At 40.6% G+C, this 22,907-nt stretch overlaps 1 protein-coding gene across 7 annotated transcripts in view; it reads right to left on the reverse strand.

The window, feature by feature from the left end:
* akap6 (A kinase (PRKA) anchor protein 6) overlaps positions 1-22,907 on the reverse strand; it is a 168,444-nt gene that overhangs the window by 124,949 nt on the left and 20,588 nt on the right. For 3 of the 7 annotated variants that reach the window (XM_048974096.1, XM_048974095.1, XM_048974098.1), the window contains exon 2: positions 15,331-15,701. In XM_048974096.1, the coding sequence (XP_048830053.1) occupies positions 15,331-15,657 (327 nt within the window). In that variant the 5' untranslated portion in view covers positions 15,658-15,701. Of the gene's footprint in view, positions 1-15,330; positions 15,702-19,231; positions 19,273-19,476; positions 19,671-19,770; positions 19,972-22,907 lie in introns of those variants that run through there. The other 4 variants (XM_048974097.1, XM_048974100.1, XM_048974101.1 and 1 more) reach the window with 4 other exon arrangements.

Consider the following 22,907-nt stretch of genomic DNA (forward strand, 5'->3'; position numbering starts at 1 on the left):
CTCCAAGAGATGGTTCAAAAAAGCTGTCAAGCCTTACAGTATAAGATTTCTGAATTTGGCAGCCAGACACAGCAAAATGGAACAGAACACAGTATTAATACATTATTCTCAGGCCAATACACAAGGTGTACTGGATTTGTGGGTACAGTGATCACTGTAAAAGCTTTTGATACTTGGGAAGTGCTTTCCACTTGTCCTGCCCTGATCGTCCGGTCCATCCATGTACCTTTTAGAGGATCAAAGGCAGAGCAAAGTATTATCACTGTTTTCACCACAGTTTTAGCTTTAAGAGTAAACAAAGGAATAACTTCAGGAAAATGTGTGGCAATATATATTATAGTTAGAAGATATTGATTTCCAGGTTTTGTCTTTGGAAGGGGTCCCACACAGTCAATTACAATGCGCTCAGAAGGTTCACTTATAGCCACCATGGGATGTAGCAGAGCCTGGTTAGGTTTTCCTGCCAGCTGATAGAATGACCATGTTTAATAACAGTGGATTTTAAACCAGGCCAAAAGAAATATCACAAAAGACGGTCATGCACCATTTGCTGTAGGCTTCCATTTGTGGATTAAAATGCCTTCATCAATATAATATCCCACTTTTTCCTGATCAATTTCATTCATATGCACTGCAGATTCAAAAAATTTAGATAAGGAAACACCAGCTTTTTGTGCAACGCTGTTCTTTACCAAATTCCCCTAACACCACAATTACCCGTCTAGGATGAGATCATAACATTAACATTATGGACAATATCTTTCACAACATACTTCCCAGCTGTCAGACCAAAACAAAGTGTTTAATTATGAATTGCTCATCCTGCTTACCAATTTTGCAGTACAAAACAAATTCAGTTTGTAATTAAATAAGCAATCAAATGGATCACATCTCAATGGCATCCAAATGGACTTCTTTAACTTCAGCTTCACACATTCAAATCACAGGCCTCCTTTTAACTTATAAACAGTCAAATCCCCACTTAATACACAGTAAATGGTAGGGCGCCTCATATTAATTTAACATCAGCTCATTTGTGAGTGCAGAATTTTCTAAAGTCTTTAGTATAGAGCAGCAGTAATCAGTACCATCACCTCTTTACATACACCATTTAATGTATAATTCACTTATTAGGTTGATAAGTTATTTATTGGTATTACAGATACTTGGAAATTATGTTTCACTATTTAATAGGCAGATACAAGCAGAAGGAGCCTGGTGCCCAAGATAAAACACAAATAACCTTCTATTCATGCTATTGTCCATGGCCCTCTGGAATCATCATCCTGTGGGTACTTGCAGCACAAAGAGATCAATCACACTTAAATAAAACCCAGTTCAGAGCAGTGCATGCACAGAATTTTTCAATGGAACAATGAGCCACTTTACCCGAGAGAGGAAAGGTTACAAGAAAATAACATGTCCAAATACAAAATGTCACTTGACTTTTTAAATATATATTTCTAATAATTGTGTATATAGATTTAAAACATTAGAAAATGTAAATAAAAAATACTTTTGAATAGACAAAATATTTAGTATCTATCCATTTTATTGGGTTTTTTACATGGTTACTATGGGGGGTGGGGCTGGTATATACATATATATACACATTTCATTGAACTATATTACACATTAGATAAGCTTGCTATTTGGTTTGCTTACACACATTATAGATGTACTTGCATTCTTATAAAACATTGTAGAACCAGATATTTACCAATAATTTCTTTTATTACATTTTTCTTATTAATTTTGTATACATGCATGTATACAGTATGCAATTCCAAAGTAAGGGCAGGAGAAAATGTAACTCTGATTCACAGTGTATTGTATTGTTAAATTGTTTGATGTACACGACTATAATTTCTCTGTGAAACTGAATACCTACTATGTCCCAGATACAGAAGTTATACTTGTTAATTTAAATAGCAATAATTAGTCAGCCTCATGCTCTGCACTTCCACACAAGCCTGTGTTGCACAAGAGGTTGGAAGATGGATGGGTTTAATCTCTGGATGTCAATCTTTGCACATCTTATAACTAAAACAAAATGCATTATAAACAATTTAATGTTATATAAGCAAAACATCCATGACGAACAAAACAATTTCTGTATATTTAAAAAATCTTGCTATTTACTTACTTGTGCTGAACATTTAAAAAATAATACAGTAATGCCGTTCAAAGGAATTGCAGCAGTTTATCCTTTGGGAAGGACATAAATGATAATAACCACTATTTAATTACATGGAGCTTTGATGGTATCCTTTTCCCTAAAGAAGGATAAATCAAGGATATGAAAACGTAGATTTCTGGCTCAGCAGTAAATAGGGTTATTTGGTATCTTTGCCTGCATATGCAGTAACCACTTTATTAAGTACACCTGCTTGCTCATACAAACTCCCTCTAATTGAGTGAATCTTGTGGCTGTAACCCAATACATACAGCATGCAGAGAAGGTTAAGGGATTCACTTACTGTTCACGAAAGTGATTTAACAAAGACTATAGTTACAATGTTATATTTTAAATTTTTACATTTATTTTACATATTTATTTTCAATGTGAAAACAAGCGTCTCCAAGGTTGTCATCCTAGGTGCACAACCAGAAGTGTGATTCAGAAAACCCCAATATAAAAGCAAAAATACAGCCGTGGGGATCTGATGTAGTGTAGGTCAGAGGATAGCAGATCAATTATGGGCAGGATCCTGAGTTTGTGCAGGAGGTGAAGAGATTCTGCCTACAGTAGATACAGTTAGGCTCACCTCAATGTAGCTAGACTGTGTACCATTCTGGAGTTACCCATGGTGAGAGGCACCAGGTAGGTGTGAGCCTACTCATAGCCCTCCAGTTCTGCACCAGTACATTGAACAAGAGGGTCACCTCTCTTCGACTTTGAGGCGAGGGATGGGTTGAACCCAAGTGGTGCTCTGTTACTATAACATGTTCACGTTCCAAGAGAGGCTGGAGACATTGAGCCCCAATGTCCCCAGTTCTATCATTGTAGTGTTACATGCCGGTTATTGTTTCGTTTGCCCTCCATTTTCCCAATTAAATCCATTTTACCTCAATCCGTATCTCCTTCGCCTGCTTTCCTGGTCTGCACCTTACCGCTTCATGACAGAATTCGCGAAAACATCGCTTCTAATGGAAGAAGAGGAGTACCTCGACACTGCTGACGAGGTGATCTATTGGTCTGATCCGGGACAATCCCGTGCCTCGGGCTTTAGCCCACCGAGGCCGGAACCTCCTAGAGGAGATGTCCCTGCCCGTAGACACGCATCTAGCTAGGGAGGTGCGCTCGATCACACAGCAGCTTTGCGGAGGAGCAGCAGAGTGCACGATGAGGCAGGTAACCTTGGACAGTAGACTACCATTCAGCCTGTTGTCCGAGCGGCCCAAAACGTTCCCGACTCCGCCTCCACCAGCAAAGAAGATAAAGTGGAAGAGCCGACAACATGAGGAAGCGCCAGAGTTCCTCCAGGGAGCCGTTGCGGTCTCCGCTGCCTTCCCTTCGTGGAACCAGGAGAAGCCAGCGGTGTTTGTGCTTCATGCCGCCGCCATTGCGCCCCAGCAGATGCCCAATGTCCGGATCGCCGCCACTTGCCTGACAAGACCTGCAGCTTGCCCCTTTATGAGGAAGCACCTGACTCTTAAAGGGGCCGGGTCAGTTAGAGATGCCATCCTGTGGGTCCCCATGATCCTTTAAGGGGCAATGCCCACTTTTAAAGCACAATCCCCAGCAGCACCCCCCGTGGTTCCTGTGTCGGTGGTGGATGTAGAGCCTCAGATGGTCCTGTGCCAGCGGTGTCTGCAACATCGCCAGCAAGGTCTGTTCCTCTGCCAGCAGCTTTGCCATCGTCCGAGCCTGAGATCCTGGCCAAGCGGTTTTTTGCCCTCCAGAATCTTTTCTGGCGAATGATGGGGGAGCCAGCGGTGCGAGACTCCCCAAAGGCAGCTTTGCTCATGGAACAGCTAAGGAGGGAGTTCGCTACCGTTACCCCCCTAGTCCCCACTGCAGCAGCTGATTATAGCAGAGAAGACCCTCAGAGAGCTACTTCACTTGAGGTCGGAGCAGGCTTCCCCAGCAAGGGACATCGAGCTCGCACCTGGGACGCAACGTTCAGCTTCGCTCCCCATGGTTCCTGTGCCTCCTGCAGCTTCGCACCCCGTGGTTCCTATGGCTCCTGCTTTGCCCTCCATGGTCCCTGTGCCTCCACTGGCGTCTGATGTGCCTGACCCGCCTGTTCCCGACCTGCTTGTCCTGGCAGCTGCCACACCGTCCAGCGAGACTCTGGTCCCGGTTGCTGCTGCCTCGCCACCCTCTGAGGCTGCTGCGCTGGCCAAAGTCCCTGCTGCTGCAGTTATGCCCGAGACACCGCCTCCGCCTGCTGCTGCACCGCCCGAGGTGCCGCCTCCACCTCCTACTACAGCCGAGGCTCCTGCTGTGCCCGATGTCCCGGCTCCATCCGTCTCTGCTCTGCCCATCCCTGAAGCACCTACTCCGCCTGTCCCTGCTCCACCCATTCTTGAGGTCCCAGCTCCGCCTGCCGCTCGGGCCAAGGTCCCGGGCCACCCCCGCCTGTCCCTGCACCGCCCAAGGTCCCAGCGCCGCCCCCGCCTGTTCCTGCTCCGCCTGAGGTCCCGTGCCACCTCCGTCGGTCCCTACTCCGCCCATCCCTGATGCTCCGCCCGCTGCTTCTGCTCCGCCTGTCCTTACTCCACCCGTCCCTGAGGCTCCTGCACCACCAAAGGTCCCGGCTGTGCCCATGCCTCCTGCACCGCCCGAGGCCCCAGCTGCGCCCACACCTCCTGCACTGCTCGAGGTCCCGGCTTTACCCAAGGCGCCGCTCCCGACACTCCTCTGCTTCCTGCTCCGCCCACTTTTAATTGGCCAGCTACACTTATAGAGGCTCCAGCTCCACCTCCAGTCACCCCAGATCCAGTCCCTGTTCCCGAGGATGTCCCAGACTATCTGACCATTGTTCCTCCTACCATGATGTAGAGAGAGGAGGAGCTCAAATGGGACCCCTCGGGGATCTCCCTAATGGACACCTCCAATGGTTCACCCCGACCATCACCCCAGTGTTGTTGATCCCGGCTGGGTCCTCACGTCTCGGTTTCCTGCAATGGGAGAGGCCACCTGCGCAAGGGTTATGTCCTGCCCGCTCTGCTCCCGGTTCACCCTCGGTCTCCCGGGCTGGGGCTCCAGAGGCGGCCGCCTTCAGCTCCACCTCCGACGCGTCGAATCATCGGTCGCCTGCTGCGGCTTCCCCTCCCTCCTTGGTCTGACTTCCTCCTCGCCTCCCCTGCTGCCCCGGCCGACTTCCTCTGCGCCTCCTCCATCTGTCCCTCCGTCTTCCTCCTCGCTCTCTCCAAGGTCCCCCCCCGCTCAGGCCTCGCCGTCGCCTGCTGCCTCTGCCACGTTCTGCCTACTGCAGTTCCCTCGGGCTCCCCTTGGTTCCCCATCCTTTCCCTTTCTGGCCCCTGGGTTCATCCCTCCTATGCCTACTTCTCGTCCCTCTGTGCCTTCTGGTCTCTTCGTGCCTCCTATGTTCACTCCTGGTCTTTTTGTTCCTCCATTCCCTATCGGTCCTTTGGTCCTGTCGTTGTCCCCCTCCTTGGGTTCTGTGTTCCTGTTTTTGGTGCCCCTGTATCTGTCTGCGTTCTCTGTGGTTTGTCGTTTCTTGTTTGAGCTGCTGTCTTTGTGCCTGTTTTGTGTGTCGGTTTTGTTCCCTGTGTCCGATTGATCTTCTTGGTTTTGTTTTCCCCAGGTCCTGTCCCAGTCCTGTCTCGCCCTTCGTTTCCCTGGGGTGTACCCAATGTGTGTGCCTTGGGGGGGGGGGTTCTGTCATGACCCGCTCGTCCGATCCTCCTGTGTGCCATGCCCCCCTCGTTAACCCCGTGTGGAATAGCCCATGTTTACCAGCTGTTTCGAATTGTCCTTTTTAGTTCAGTGTATTTAACGTATTGTTACGTGCCGTTATAATGATTCTGTTTCGTTTGCCCTCCCTGTTCCCATATTAAATCCCATTTACCTCAGTCCGTATCTCTTTCACCTGCTTTCCCGGTCCGCACCTGCAGATCTGTGGCTTCAAGCAGCCCCCAAACCCAGTAGTGGACAGCAGAGGAGAGGAGCTCAGACAGGGGCTCAAAGTGCAGCCGCTGCTCCTCTGCATCAAAAGGAGCCAGCTGAGGTGATTCAGGCATCTATCCATGATGCCTCTTGGGCACCTCCCTAAGGAGGTGGTTTGGGCATGTCTAACTGGGAGTAGACCCCAGAGAAAACCCAGGACATGACAGAGAGATTATCTCTCTTGACTGGTCTGGGAATGCCCTTGTATCCTCCCTGAAGGAGCTGGAGGAGGTGAATGAGGACAGGGCATCCCTGCTCAGATTGCTGCCCCTGTAACCTGCACCAGAATAATAACAGAAAATGGATAGATGGGTGGATGGATGAATGACTAGGTCTTGTTATTCAGACATGTCCACAGACACAATGCCGTCATTTTACAACTGATCCTAATTGTGTTCTGTTTGCATTTTTTAAATAATGAATAATTTCAAATCAAATTCTGTTTTCCCTGTCATACCAGAATTGCATCGAACTGCAAACCCAAAATTGAGGTTTGTACCGCACTGCGATTTTTATGGTTGTAGGATGCTACTAAACATAATCAATTTTGTTAAACATGATATTTTAATTCACTTAATTCCTTGATCTTTTATGCTGTTAGTCCAATACAGGGCTGCGGGGGTCTGCAGCCTATCCCAGAAACTAAGGGCTGTTGGAGTGAAACTGGAGAACCCGGAGGAAACTCCGTGATGACATGATGAGAACATGCAAATTCCACACACATAGAGCTGGGGTAGATACTCAAACTATGGTCTCAAGCGATCAAGAGATGTGACACAACCATACTAGTCACTGAGTCCTCCCATAGCACTTAATTTGGCCTAGTCATCATTAATTAATAAACTCAATCTGTTTTGATGAAATATGATAGACTACAAGTTACGATTAAAATGTCGATCTCAGATGCAATATGACCTCTATATACCTATTAGAGATGCATTGGCCAATTACCAGTTTCAACTGATACAGCAACAATCAACCAGTGATTAAAACTGAGCCAATATAGATCTTGGGCACTCATGTTCCATTGTGGGATTGATCTGGCATGGTGGGTGGATATCTCTCATTGTCCAGGTAGTGGTGCATTGGTTGTGTCTGTAGCTCTATATTGAGATTTATTTACTAAAAGTGCACAACTATGCAACACTGTTGTGTAGTCGGTTGCAAAAGCTGAATGTATGACATATCATATAACAAACATATGTTTATGTTAACCAATATGCAAGTTTTAAGAGGGCTGCAATATATTGAGATAAATGTATTACTTTGCATACTTCAGCTTTTAAAAAATAAAAAAAGCATCACTGCTCATTACTTAAGTATATCTAAGATGTCCTGTCTACCTACATACAGTGGAAACCTCTTATAGTGATCACATCTGCCTGGGTGAAACTGATCACTATAAGCAGATGATCATCATAACAGATTTTTTTCTTCTTTACGTCTCAGGCAGATTACCATCTAATTGACATTTGTATATTTATTACAAGAATATAAGGTAATAAAAACTAATTTTATTGATGATTTCAAAATACATTACAGCTGTTTCAAATGCTTTTAAAAGTACAGTGCTGTACAAATTAAATTGTTGAACTATGTATAATTCAAATACGCTATAATACAGTACAGCATTGTACGTAATATTCAATTTAATTTTATTTATGCAGTGCATTTCCACAACGTTACATTGCATCAAAGCACTGTTGTTTCTCCCTTTTTGGCATTTTATCATAAGCTTTAATGAGTCTATATTTGTCATTGAGAGAAACTGACCTTCTTCCTGTCATGTTTTCCCTGCATGCCGCTTTAAGAAGCAGAAGGGTTACTGCAAGGCAAAGTAGGATGATCAAGCAAAAATAAATAAATAAATAAATAAATATATATATGTATTTATTTATTTATTTATTTATTTATTTATTTATTTATTTATTAAATGTCACAGTTTCAATTTATTCCATATCTTGTCATGGTTATAAAGACCCATAAATGAACACTGTAAGCGGGCTACTTGATTACTATAACTTAAAAACAGTATTTGTTCGGAAATTATTCTGTCCCAAGCTTTTTGATCCATATAAGTGGATGATCACTATGACTGTGATTACTATAAGAAGTTTGCACTGTAATAAATACATCAACAAAAACTTAAAGGGATCTCCCTTTTAAATATTACTGCCATCAGTGTTCTGCAAGTTCACACTTAACCAAAACTAGCTCAAAGCTCAGTTCACACAGATTAAAATTAACTAGTTCACGTTCTTCTCTTCCGTTTTTTTATGTTTTTATGAGCTGCCCTGTATCCAAAGTGAAATCCAAATTTGACCAGCAATTAAAATATCAGCGTCACATACAGTACCATTAGAAATCTATAGGAGTCTAGTTTATTGATACAAACAAATAATTAGTATCATGATCAACGCGTTTGAAGCCCAACATTGATCAAAAGGAACGTGCAATAAAAATCAAGATCATTATATAATAATTTTCCAAAGCATGATTCACAGGTATGCAGGAATAAAAATTCACTGTTTTAAACTGTTAATTTCGAACTCTCCCACATTCTTTTGAAAATGTCATCAGATTTCAGTCAACAAAAGTACCGGTACTGGTTAATTATCTCCCTGCTATTACTAGTGTCATTTAAAACTGGCCCAGACCTTCCTGAGCAGCTGCTAGAAGTCAAGGTGGTTTATGAAAGATATTTTTTCCTCATACCAAGTTCTCACTTTGTTTGTAAGCTTTTCTTGGTATGGGCATTTCTCTCGGCCATGTTCTTTTGCCGTACTTTCTATGAATATTAATTATCATTAACAAGAAAAATTTTCACAAAAAAAGAAATGAGAAATACTGCATTACTAGTACTTTGGTTGCTGTGTGTGGGTGTGTGGAGATAATTGAAAAAGTATCCCCCAGAATGGCGGATGTACATTTGATGTCACGTGCCCATTCCTAATTAACTACAGGTAATTTCCTTTGAAACGGTGATCCATACTGCTTTTCACACCTGAGTACTAAAACAGAAAAATGTCTACTGTCTACTTTGTGAAAAAGACTTTAGAAATGCATTTTACAAACAATCCTCTCCTAAAATTTCAGGAGTGGCATCTACCAATACATATTTCAATGTGTCACCATTGGCTCAAAATAGCGACAAAGTGCAGGAGAGGCAGCAGCCAAGTTCAAGACATCTAGGGGTTTATTTGAACATTATGATTTTACCAAAAGGAACTTTCAACCAACGAATCAAAAATACAACATAAACACAACAGCTCCCTCTTTCCCCTGGTACACAGACCAGGTCAACCTTATGCAAATGATCTGGGACATGCCTCACACGCCGGCACATCCTATCAATTAGCATACAGAGCCAGGCCTAGAATAGAAGACACGGACAGATAAAAAAAAAAACATGCATTGCAGCCATGGGCTGAAAGGGATGTAAGAAATGCAACAAAATTGATTGTTTACCATAAGTGAGACACACTAAAGAGCTTCTGAAACGCAAATCCAAAAAGTATTGCAGTACAGGCGCCACTCGCACTTCGACTTTCTCTTTGACTTTGCTCTATCGCAGGTTTTTGTGAATTCATTAAAAAGTTGATTGAGGTAATGAAAATGATACATCGCTAAACATTGGAAGCATCTTTGCTCTTCGTAATTAAATGTACAATAAGAATATGATATTTGTAATGTCTAATATGTCTTATTTTGTCTAATATATTGGATAATACGAGTGTAATTGTCATGACCTGCCTGTACGATCGTATTGTGTGCCACGCTCCTTTATTAACCACATGTGCAACCCCTATTATGACCAGCTGTTTTCTGCCAGTTTGATTCATCCGGTGTATTTAAGTCCACGTCGGAGTCTGTAACCCCAGATCTGTCATTGACGTTTTGATGTTACATGGTCCTGTGTCCTGCATTTGGAGTGATTCCAAATAAACCCTTTGATCCTGATTCCTCATCTCCCCATTCCTGCTTCCGTATGTGTCCAGCAATCATAACAGTAATGGTGACTAAAGGGTGTTATTTCATGTCTAGCAATGGTAAAAACCGCATTTAGAAGGTCGTAAACAGGTTTATGATGCTCTAACTATGAAAATATTCGATTTATAAATAAAGAATCCTAATTTGCGGAAATTCACTTATCGCGGTAGAGTCTGGAACTGATTAACCGCGATAAACAAGGATCCAGTGTACTGCTGAATAACACTACCTTGTCTATAAAGAAAGTGTTCTATAGCTAAGAAAAATAACTTCAGACAGCACAAAATCAAAATGATGGAGTTTATCACACTTGAACAGCCCTTCACTGTAACCAAGGACACTGGCTTTCAACAATTAATAACATCTGCAAGTAATAAAATGCTTCCAATGCACAGCTGAGAGCAAATACAGAAATACAGGAGTTTATTTATATTCCACACCTTGGTAGCAGTTATGTCACCAGTGGATACTTGCAGACCATTGGTGATGCACATGGCCACAGCAAGACTGCAGTGTTCAAATCTGTCCATGCACTGATCGCACTTCTATTGCACATTGCACACAACCGTTCTGAGTAGCTTTGTAGTCTTGTGTTGTTTTATGTAGCACCATGGTCCTGGAGGAACGCTGTTTCATTTCATTGTGTACTATATCAACTGTATATAGATGAAATGACAATAAAAAGCCACTTGACATGATTTGACATACAAGTTCCAGATGGAGAGGATGCCTTGTTTGATACTATACTTGTTTTTTCATCCCATAGCAGGCATTTTAGGTGCAGTGCAAAAGTCTTAGTAATTAAAAGACACCCAGTAACACTGCCTGTCAATTAACTTTTAGAACTAGGATTTGGGTTTCAACTTATTACTACTGGAAATAAGAGTCTTATTTAAAACTACTAATTGTTTATAATCTTATATAAATATTTTTGAAAACATATAAAGTAATGATTTTTGCTATAAAACCAAAACATTTTCAATATTTGTTTGTAAGCATTGTATATACAATTCTAAAATATCATACACCAGGACTGTTGTTATATATTACAGAGCTGGTATTTCTGCCAAAAAAAAAACACTTTTTGAGTTTTTACATTTATGTAATGTATTTATAGGGTTGAGTGTCCCTTTAAATTTACTGTACTTACGCAGAACCCCCAATCAATCAGTACTGAATTATCGGCTGTTGGTATCCACCAGAAATTTTCTTATTGGTGCACCACTACTTTTAATAGTGTAAATATATTACATATTTAAGAATAGGTAAATATTCTGAGCGTACCTTGGAAATTTCATCCTCATAAATGTGTGCCATGGGACTTCTGTGGCAAACTTAATGGAGTCAAGAATCAGGTATGGAACTTTCCAGTACAAGAGGGGTCAGTGCTCTGTCAGCGGAAATGTTTCCCTTATTTAGAGGGCAGTGGTCAGACTCTAAATCGCTGCCCGGCCTGGGGACAGTAGGAAGGTGGCACAGAACATTCTATTTTGATTTAACCTTGTAAAATATGTTTCTTCTTTTTCTTCCCTGAAGAAATAATGTATACAATGACACACTCACATATCTCTATATACCTCTGTGTTTCGTAGGTTGCGGGTTCAAATCCCTCGAGAGGTATTTTCACCATCGGGCCCTTAAACTCATTTTCCTACAGGGACACTGATCTGCTCTCTAATCTTCATTTGCATGCCACATTGGATGAAAGCATCTCCTCTCTATACATATATATACATACACACACATACATACACACACATACATATATATATATATATATATACATATATATATAAATATACATATACATATAAATATATATATATATATATATATATAAATATACATATACATATAAATATATATATAAATATACATATACATATAAATATATATATAAATATACATATACATATAAATATACATATACATATAAATATATATATATATATATATATATATATATATATATATATATATATATATATACACACATACATACATACATACATACATACATACATACATACATACATACATACATATACACACACACACACACACACACACACACACACACACACACACTAAAACCGCCCTTATCCAGGCAGAATGGGACCGAGGGATGACCGTAAGTAAGAAATGCCCTTAACTTAGAAATACATGAACAGTACAGTACAATGTATATGTACATTTGTACACATACAAACTACATGTACATACAGTTGCAAGAAAAAGTATGTGAACCCTTTGGAATTATACAGATTTCTGCACAGATAGGTCATAAAATGTGATCTGATCCTCAACTAAGTCACAACAATAGACAATCACAGTCTACTTAAACTAACACCACACAAATAATGATATGTTTTCATGTTTTTATTGAACACACCATGTAAACATTCACAGTGCAGGTGGAAAAAGTATGTGAACCTCTAGACTAATGACATCTCCAAGAGCTAATTGGAGTCAGGAGTGAGCTAACTGGAGTCCAATCAATGAGATGAGATTGGAGGTGTTGGTTAAGGCTGCCCTGCCCTATAAAAAACACACCAGTTTTTGAGTTTGCTTTGCTCAATAAGTATTGCCTGATGTGAACGATGCCTCGCACAAAAGAGCTCTCAGAAGACCTACGATTAATAATTGTTGACTTGCATAAAGCTGGAAAGGGTTATAAAAGTATCTCCAAACGCCTTGAAGTTCATCAGTCCACGGTAAGACAAATTGTCTATAAATGGAGAAAGCTCAGCACTGTTGCTACTCTCCCTAGGAGTGGCCGTCCTGTAAAGATGACTGCAAGAGCACAGCGCAGAATGCTCAATGAGGTGAAGAAGAATCCTAGAGTGTCAGCTAAAGACTTACAAAAATCCCTGGCTCGTGCTAACATCCCTGTTTGCGAATCTACGATACGTAAAACGCTAAACAAGAATGGAGTTCATGGGAGGACACCACGGAGGAAGCCACTGCTGTCCCAAAAAAACATTGCCGCACGTTTAAAGTTTGCAAAAGAGCACCTGGATGTTCCACAGCACTACTGGCTAAATATTCTGTGGACAGATGAAACCAAAGTTGAGTTGTTTGGAAGAACCACACAACACTATGTGTGGAGAAAAAGAGGCACAGCACACCAACATCAAAACCTCATCCCCACTGTGAAGTATGGTGGAGGGGGCATCATGGTTTGGGGCTGCTTTGCTGCATCAGGGCCTGGACAGATTGCTATCATCGAAGGAAAAATGAACTCCCAGGTTTATCAAGATATTTTGCAGGAGAACTTAAGGCCGTCTGTCCACCAGCTGAAGCTCAACAGAAGATGGGTGATGCAACAGGACAACGACCCAAAGCATAGGAGTAAATCAACAACAGAATGGCTTAAACAGAAGAAAATACACCTTCTGGAGTGGCCCAGTCAGAGTCCTGACCTCAACCCGATTGAGATGCTGTGGCATGACCTCAAGAAAGCGATTCACACCAGACAACCCAAGACTATTGCTGAACTGAAACAGTTTTGTAAAGAGGAATGGTCAAGAATTACTCCTGACTGTTGTGCAGGTCTGATCTGCAACTACAGGAAATGTTTGGTTGAAGTTATTGCTGCCAAAGGAGGTTCAACCAGGTATTAAATCCAAAGGTTCACATACTTTTTCCACCTGCACTGTGAATGTTTACATGGTGTGTTCAATAAAAACATGAAAACATATAATTATTTGTGTGGTGTTAGTTTAAGTAGACTGTGATTGTCTATTGTTGTGACTTAGATGAAGATCAGATCACATTTTATGACATATCTGTGCAGAAATCTGTACAATTCCAAAGGGTTCACATACTTTTTCTTGCAACTGTATATGCATTTAAAATGTGTAGACACACCCATCCATCCATTTCCTGTGTCTTTCAAGTTCAACGAAGGAGAATCTGATGAGCACAAATTACTAAACCACTGATTAGAGCACTTTGCACTATACAATAAAAGAAGAAGGGAAAGCTCGAGAAAGCCGGGGCAGTGCAGATCATAAACAGGGTGCAAATGTCAGGATGGAGAATCGATTAAAGAAAACCACTCATGCATATCTGACAATGATGCCAACTGGTTTAACAGCACTTAGGGGGAAAATGCAGCCCCTTTTTAATACCTGAAAGGAAATTCTTTATGAGTAGATGCATAAAGGGTATAATGCTTACTGTGTGTCTATGATCCTTTACTTTGCCATATGAACGTCTACATTCAAAATTTCATTTCCGTTATTGATTATAGAGATTTGGAAATCATTGTGATTAAAATATGTTATTTTAGATATTTCTGCTTCTTACTGGGGTTTTTTGACAACCTGTATCACTTTATAATTAATAATGTATCTGTACATTATTACATAATAGTCAGATTATGGCAAATTTATAAATGTGTATATAAATAGAGATCTTTTTGTTAAACACATGCTTCATCATCATCATCAGTGGTTTCATATTTAAATAGCATTTCAATACATATTCATATTGAGCTGTTGAGTATGCTACCTGTAACTACGTCTATGATCTAGAATGATTTCCCACAAGGTATAAGTTACAGGTATTTAAAACCACCCCTGTATAGTCCCCACTGAGTTCTAAACTCTAGAATAGTACAAGCAATGAACTAATTTTAAACTCAGTATTGAAATTCATCTGACCGAGTGTTCTGGTTGCATCAAAGGTTTTTGCTAATTCAAACAAGAATAATACAATATTCAGTAATCATGGGATTACTGTCAGTGTTATAATTTGTGCTGAAAAATCGAAAATCAGCAGTGTTATTTTAGGGATGGAAGTGAATAGCTTTTTCCGAGTCCTAAGTTAACTCTTTTACTTGTAACATCATATAGTATTTATTTCATTTCACGAACCCACCTTCTTAATTTAGTTTATTATTCTGGTCAAAGCTTCTGAACTATTTCCTTCTTTTAGAATTCTGTGTATGCTGCTGTCATACAAAGAGCAGAAGTGGCAATATATGCGAGTGTGAGCTGTATGTATTCTTATGAGGTCATTCCTGTAACAAAAAATCATCATACCTACATCAGCTGGCTGAGACTACACCTAAATATAGTGTCTCTCTGTCTGACTGTCACTTAAAATTCTAATATTAATAGTTATGTCATTGTTTATCAAAATCTTGCATACATTACGACATCTCGGCAGTTTACAAGACAGACAGTTCCTCTCACCTTAAGCTGGACTAGGTGCACATCCACGTGCTTGTTGAGGGTGTCCTGGTGAACTGAGCAGGTGAGGTTACGAACCCTTTCTGTGGTCCCCCGCAACCATGCCTCAATCTCTGGAAGATGTAGTACAACCTTCCAGTCAGCCCCAGTATGTAGGGGAGGCGGCTTCTGGTAACGCTGGGTGGGGTCCTGCTGCTTTGCTGTCCCATCACTGTCCCCTTGTCCTAGGCCTTCCAGGTCTACCGGGCGGCTAGGATCCACAGTGGGGGTAACTGAGGTGATCATGGGTGAGGTGGCCTCACTGGCCATTGGGGAAACAGCAATGCTCATGGTGAAAAGCAGAGAGATCCTTGGTGAAGGGCCTTCTCTGTCAGCTGGAGAGATGGGGGAGAGGAAAAAAGCAAGGGTTACTAATTGTCCAAAACATTAAGAGGAAAGTCAGATTGAGTTCTCAAGCACCTCTGTTTTCTGCTTATGAACCGGTAAAAACTTAAGAATACTCTATCTTGAAGATTTTAAGAAAAAGGATTTTGTTTGCATCTTTCATGTTCTTTCCATTTCAGTTTTTACATGAACAGCAGTATTAATAATATGAGTGAAAGTGGATAGTTCTTACCAGCAGGGATTGTGCATGCATATCTTTTACATTCAAATGCAGTTTTGTGCTAATGAGCACCGGCATGACAATTATTTTCTGAGTTAATAATCTAGAATACTGGCACTATTCTTTTTCAAGAAATTCCTGAAATACATGGTTACTTAAAGGAAATTTAAAAAGGATGACTCTCTTGCGACTCGAATAAATTAGATTTTTATGCAGTCAATTCCATCCATGATACAAATTTTAAAGTTTTTCTTTCAGCTGTACATTCCTTGCAAAAGATTCAAAATAATATGTTAACATAGTAAACAATCAAAGTTTTTTTTTTTTTTTTTTACTTTTTTTTATTGCTTTGGCAATAAATGGCAAATGACAAATAGCATTTGCAAAACAGCTAGTATGATCCCCACAACATGATGTCACTTGTGCAGAACAGAACATCATTTCTCATTGTTTTGCATAAATTGCAAGCACAAGAACACAAGAAATTTATAAGAAGTGGCTTCTCGGCCCATCAAGCTCGTTTGGGGGAAATTCAACTAACAGCTTAAAGTTGTTAAAACCTTATCTAATTCTGATTGAATGGAACTAAAGGTTTTAGCTTGCATTACACTAACAGGAAAATTATTCCATACTCTAACTACAGTACACGCTGCGTAAAGAAGTGCTTTCTGAAATCCAGTTGAAATTGTTCTCCCACTAATTTCCACCTATGGCCACGAGTTCTTGAATTTGAACTAATATTGCAATAACTATTTGGTTGAACAGCCTACAGACCTGTTAGAATCTTATATATCTGGATCATGTGCCCCATTGGTCTCCTTTGCTCAAGACTGAACATATTCAGCTCAGTTAACCTCACCTCATAAGACATTTCTCATGGACCAGGAATCATTCTTGTAGCCCTAAGTTGAACCATTTCCAAGGCAGTAATGTCCTATTTAAGGTACAATAACCAAACCTGCACACAATATTATAGGTGGCGTCTTGCAAAGAAATTGTGTAATCTTAGCATCACCCCTCTTGACTTAAACTCCACATACCTAGAGATGTAACACAACATCCTACTGGTCTTTCTAATTGCTTCCCCACACTGGCAAGAGTGAGACACGGAAGCAACAACATACACAGCAAGGACTTTCCCATAATCAGCATCCTTTATTTCAGTGGATGCCATAAAATATCTATACTTTATATTTCTGCTCCCTGCATAGATTATCTTATATTTGTCTACATTAAATTTCTTCTGACAGGTATCTGTCTAGCCACTAATTAAAAAAACAAAAAAATTTTAAGCCTCTGTACCTCTAGTTCAGTATCTGCTACACTGCTTGGTGTCTGCTTGGTGTTGTCTGCAAATTTAACCAGTTTACTGCATATAATGGTGTCAATATTGTTAATTAGCAATAACAGAGGTCCTAAAATTGAACCCTGAGGTACACCACTAAGATTACAGTCCCAATGAGGCTTTGTGCCTCTAATAACTACCCGTTGCTTCCTGTGTTTTAATCAGTTTTCAATCCAAGCGGCTACAGTTCCTAAAATCCCTGCTACTTTGAGTTTATACAGGAGCCGTTTGTGGGGGACAACTTCAAAGGCCTTCTGGAAATCTAAGTAAATCACACAGGCCTTTTTGTGATCAATTTTTCTTGCAGCTTCCTCAAAAAACTTGAGTAGGTTTGTTAAAAAAAAATCTACCTCTCCTAAATCCATGTTGGTTATCCCTCAGAATGTTATTCAAATCCAGGTAATCTACCATTTTGATTTGGATTATAACTTCCATGACTTTTCCCAGTTATACAAATTAAACCATTTGGCCTATAATTTGATGGATTACTTCTATCTCCGTTTTGAATATAGGTGTTATATAGTCATGCATCCAATCAGAAGGTACTACACCAACAGAAAATTATTTCTGAAACAGCAAAGTTAACGGTCAGCAAATAATACCCCGCATCTCTTTTAAAACTATAGGTAAGATGCCATCAGGGCTCTGAGATTTATTTATTTTGACCTTAGCTAGGCTTTGTAGTAAATCAGCTGCAGTTATACATATATGGTTCAAAGACAAAGCTGGATTACGAATAAGTCAGTATGTTACTTGTGTCTCCTTCAGAGAACACCTATCCAATACAATCATTAAATTCATTCAATATATCAATTTCATTTTCAATTATAAGACCTTTACTATCCTGCAGATTAGTGACTTTGGCTTTTAGAGCTCCTTTGGAGTTAAAATATTGGAAGAAACTTTTAATGTCATTCTTAGCCTTGCAACTTTCCTTTTGACATTCCTCTTAGCAAGTCTAATATTTTTAACTCAACCGGTAAACTTAGAAACTCCTGCTTTATTCCGACATCACTAGTTATTATCCATTTGTGGAAAAGAGCCCTTTTCCTCCTGACTTTATTTTTTAATTTCAGTAATAAACCACCTTGGTGGCAGTTTCCTCAATTTATTTTTGCTTGAAACAGCTATGAAGTCCCCTTGCGCATGTAATAATGTGTTTTTCAAAAATTCCCATGCCACTTCAAAAGTACTGTTATTTAACATCCAGTTTACAGGTTCTAGTTTCAGCCTCACACCATTAAAGTTAGCCTTCCTAACATTACATATTTTTGTTTTGGACTTTGCTCTTTGGACAATTAATATAGATAAAATTAATCTATCCATATTATCACTATCACCAAGTAGATCTAAAACCCCAATTTTTCCAATCCTATCCTGGTTATTAGAGAACATAAGATTGAGAATGGCTGCTCCTATGGTAGGGAATTTAACAAACAGAATAGAAAAGCAATTATGTACCAATTCCATCATCTCAAGTTGCAGTAGAGCCCATTGTATCCCAGGTAAATTAAAATTACCCTTAACTACCACATCGTTTTTATTACTCAAAATCCTGACATCGTCGTATAAAGTTCTGTTTTCCTCTGCAACTATATTATGTGCTCTTATAACTAGGTATGGGCCGACCAACATTTTTCAGTTTCACACACACACACACACACACACACACACACACACACACACACACACACACACACAGCCCAAAAACATGATGAGGCTAATTGGAATTGCTAAATTGCCCGTGGGTGTGCAGTGCGAGAGTGAATGGTGTGTGAGTGTGCCCTACGATGGGCTGCCCCCCATCCTGGGTTGTTCCCCGTCTCGTGCCCATTGCTTCGATCGAGGTACTTTGCAGTGCAGTTTGAGTATCTTCCAAACGAGGACACGTACGCAAGTAGCGAACGCTTAAAATTCCCCCTAATTATTCTCCCACTGGCATCAGCGTCACTTACACTTCGTTGCGATGGCAGCCTCTGGTGTATCACAAGCTCCACCGAGTACGCAGAACAGCCTAAGCTAGCGACTCCCAAGTCATCTATTGCTTTTTTCGTTTTACTCGTATTGTCTCTGACAACGGCGTGCGTTTTGGTTAGTGGGATTTTCCACTCAAGGCTACTCATACCTGTCAAACCTTTGATTTTGCAAAGATTGCAAATTGCCGTGCTACTAGATGTTGTTAAAAGCGAAAAATATTTACAGATATTCACTCATCTGATTTTCTTAGGCTCCTTGTACTGCGAATGGTATGCGCATGTCCTCACAGCCGGCGTAAATAACTGCTCTAACACCCACTGAGTGGCAGTGTCATCGTTCAGTCTGAATGCTGCAAAAAGGGCGTCTAAAATGGGAAAAAGTTGTGCGATTGACTGTACAAATAGATTTACCAAGAAATAGGAGCTATCCTTTTAGAGACTGCCAAACTATAAATAAGCTAGTATCTTCGTGGATGGGTCACGTATACCCGATCGGCGCCAATACCAACCCGACTAACCTAATTTAGCCACCTCAGCTAATTTAGCCTGGCTTGTGCGTGGCGCTATAAGTATTCCAGAGAAAACTACCGTGGGCGTTCTTCGTCCAATCTTATCTGCGACTTCTAGGGCTGCAGCGATTATTTGACATAGTCAATTACTTCGACGTTTAAAATGCGTCTGTCACGCCCAGCTCGTACGATCCTCGTGTGTGCCACGCCCCCCTGATTATCCACGTGTGCTTCCCTGATCGTACCCAGGTATGTCTAGTTATTTTGCTCCGTCTTGTGTATTTCAGTCCGTCTTGTCCTGGTACCTTGTCTGTCATTGATGTTTGTTGATGTCAGTCTGCGTTTCCTGCACCCCGTTATAATAAATCCCCGTATTTCTCCGTATCCTGCCTGCCTTGCCTGTTTCCTGCCCGTCCGCCGCTCCCGTTAAACGGCGATCCTGACAGAGTCAATATCAATATTTGAAATCGACGCATGATTTAAAAAATTATTTTAATGAAATTTCCTTTTTGATTTCTAATTCATTATAACAAATGTTTCTTTCAAAATCACTACGTAATTATGGGAGTAGTTCAAATTATCACAAAACAAAAAGGTAGTTTGTACACAATGTAGTTTGAACCACAGCAGTACTTGCGCTATGGACTAGCACCTGGAGAGAACACACAGGCCCTATTCTAGATTGCAAGAATAGGATAGGCAAAACCACCATAAATGTTGTGTATTAGTGTTTATTAATTGACCATTATTATGGAGAGTTTTTAAATTTATTCTGTCGAATTATTACTGAAGCCATAAACTTTTCTGCCTGCTACGTTAGAATTTCCATTGGTTTAATGTTTGAGAAAATGTTTAGGTTACAATTTGGGTTTATTTTTTACGTTGATTCGCGGTGTGCGTGTGTGTTCGGGCTTCTTGGGGGCACTGTTATCGCAAACAAAAACAGAAACGAAAATCGTTAACTGAAATGAAAATGAAAACTGTGTCAAAAAACATGCCAGACTTTAAACTGCAAAATGTATCGCTACACCACAATATCTCTTCTTTTAAAAAATGTCCGGCGTCCATTATGGATGGATGGATGGATGGATGGATGGATGGATGGAAGATAACAGTATCATGCAGTATTTTTTGAACTTCTTGAGCAAAGCTTAACTGTACGTGTGAAGCTGGAGCTGGTGCTTTATCCTATCATCCTCAACCATTTTACTAATTATTTAGTATAGGTATCAATCATTTAATTTATAAATCGTTTAAATTTTTACAGTGATGTTTCAAGTTTGTTTTTATTATTGAACATGTGCATGCCAATATGTCATAGATTGAGCAGCTAGCTAGAATTTCATAATTATTGCCTTTAAATGAGACAATGATCTTATTTTAATTTGTTCAATGATACATCTGTAATAACTTCAAAATGATTTAAGAATTAATCAGTTTGCACATTGCTGAATATGTGCACATTATTATAGAAGGATTCAGCAGCTAGCTAGAATTTCCACAAAGAACTAATTTTAATTTCTACATGTCTAAATTTACTTGTGGACTAGGGCTGTAGCGGAAAAAAGCCACACATAGTATGGAGTCAGTGCTTAAGTGATATCCGGGTCCTGTTATTAAAATGGTAGTTTACAAATACTGTCTTAGCTCAAAGTGTCCAGGATGACATGGATTATCTGGTCACCGTACTTCAACTCAGTCAGACACAAAGATATAACAATAACACTGGGAAACACCTTTGATTGTCCCATGGTGACTTACTGTATAATGCTACCTGTTGTTACTGGGGCAGTGGAAATGAGAGACAGTACCTGTTACAGAAATATTGATTTAAGGTATTATAGAAAGAGGTGGACAGAATATTCATATTGGATATAAAAAAGGTTTCTCAGCCGGTACTACACATGGCTAAATATTTTTCATCACATAACACAATTCATTTCAAACACAGACTAAAAACCCATACATAAGTTTCAGATGAAACAACGGGAACCAGATTCAGCACTGGATGGTCCGTCTTGAGAGCCATGTCATATGTGGGGGGATCCAGCCCACCTTCTTGATAGGACATGCAGCATTATTTTCCACATTCTACAACTTTAATCTCCAATTCCAGGAAGAGGCAGCATGCACACTCAAATTTATCCAGGGGTTTGATATTTGAAACCTGTATTTTTCATGTTTTTTGGTGACATTTATGCATTTGCTACCTTTGCTGGACAGGGCAAAGTCACCAACTAAAAGACAACAATGCTCAGTTCACATGTATCCACTCTGCTGAGAAGACTCATGGGCTTTGTGTTAAAATTGTGAGCTTACTCAAGTCCATTACTCACATATTTTTAATTAAAACACCAGCTTGTCTCATTCCTCTGATTTGTTCTTCCTCTCAGTCTCACCCTCCTTCTCCCGCTGTCCCTTACAGCGTGAAAAGTCTGAACTCCTCTTCCATTCTCTCTCTTCCATTCTCCACTCTAACGTAATTATTTTTTCTCACAATCATTCTTTTACTCAATACATTGTGAATAACAGATGTCATATTTGTGGTCTGTTTCAGAAACTACACATACTGTACAACAGTTTGAATGTTCCAGGCTGGGATGTTTTGTCTGGCTGAGGTGTTAGTTCAGGTCTTGGAATATGTTTTCTTTGGATTCTTATGTTTGTAGTCTACATTATGATAAGAGGAATGGATGGGCGCACTGTCAAGCCCAGACGGGCGGGGCAGAGCACCAGCCGCTGATCACCACCCGATCGGTCAGCTACTTAACCACTATTCACCCAGCAGGCAGTGCGTAGTATTGTTGACATTCTAGTGATGTGCCATACCAAGCAATCTCTCTGTGTATTGTCTTCCCGGTTCGTCTTGCCTGCTGTATCCAGCCTGATCGCCTGCCTGCCTTCCCTGCTCATCCCCTGCTCCCTCGTCTGCTCTCCTCCTCCCTCCCCAGATCCCCATTCGCCTGCCTCCTCGACCACGATTCAGCACATCCCCCTTGGCTTTTGTACAACCCGATCTCCTAAATAAAGGATTCTGCCTCCGCATTTCGGGTCTGCCTCCTCCCTGCTCGGCTGTTATAACACACACATGCTACATGCGAGTTAAGTTGCAATGAAAATATTGTGGAACTCTCTCTCTCACACAC

Source organism: Brienomyrus brachyistius, chromosome 14, assembly GCF_023856365.1.
Source record: "Brienomyrus brachyistius isolate T26 chromosome 14, BBRACH_0.4, whole genome shotgun sequence".
In the NCBI taxonomy this organism is placed as follows: Eukaryota; Metazoa; Chordata; class Actinopteri; order Osteoglossiformes; family Mormyridae; genus Brienomyrus; species Brienomyrus brachyistius.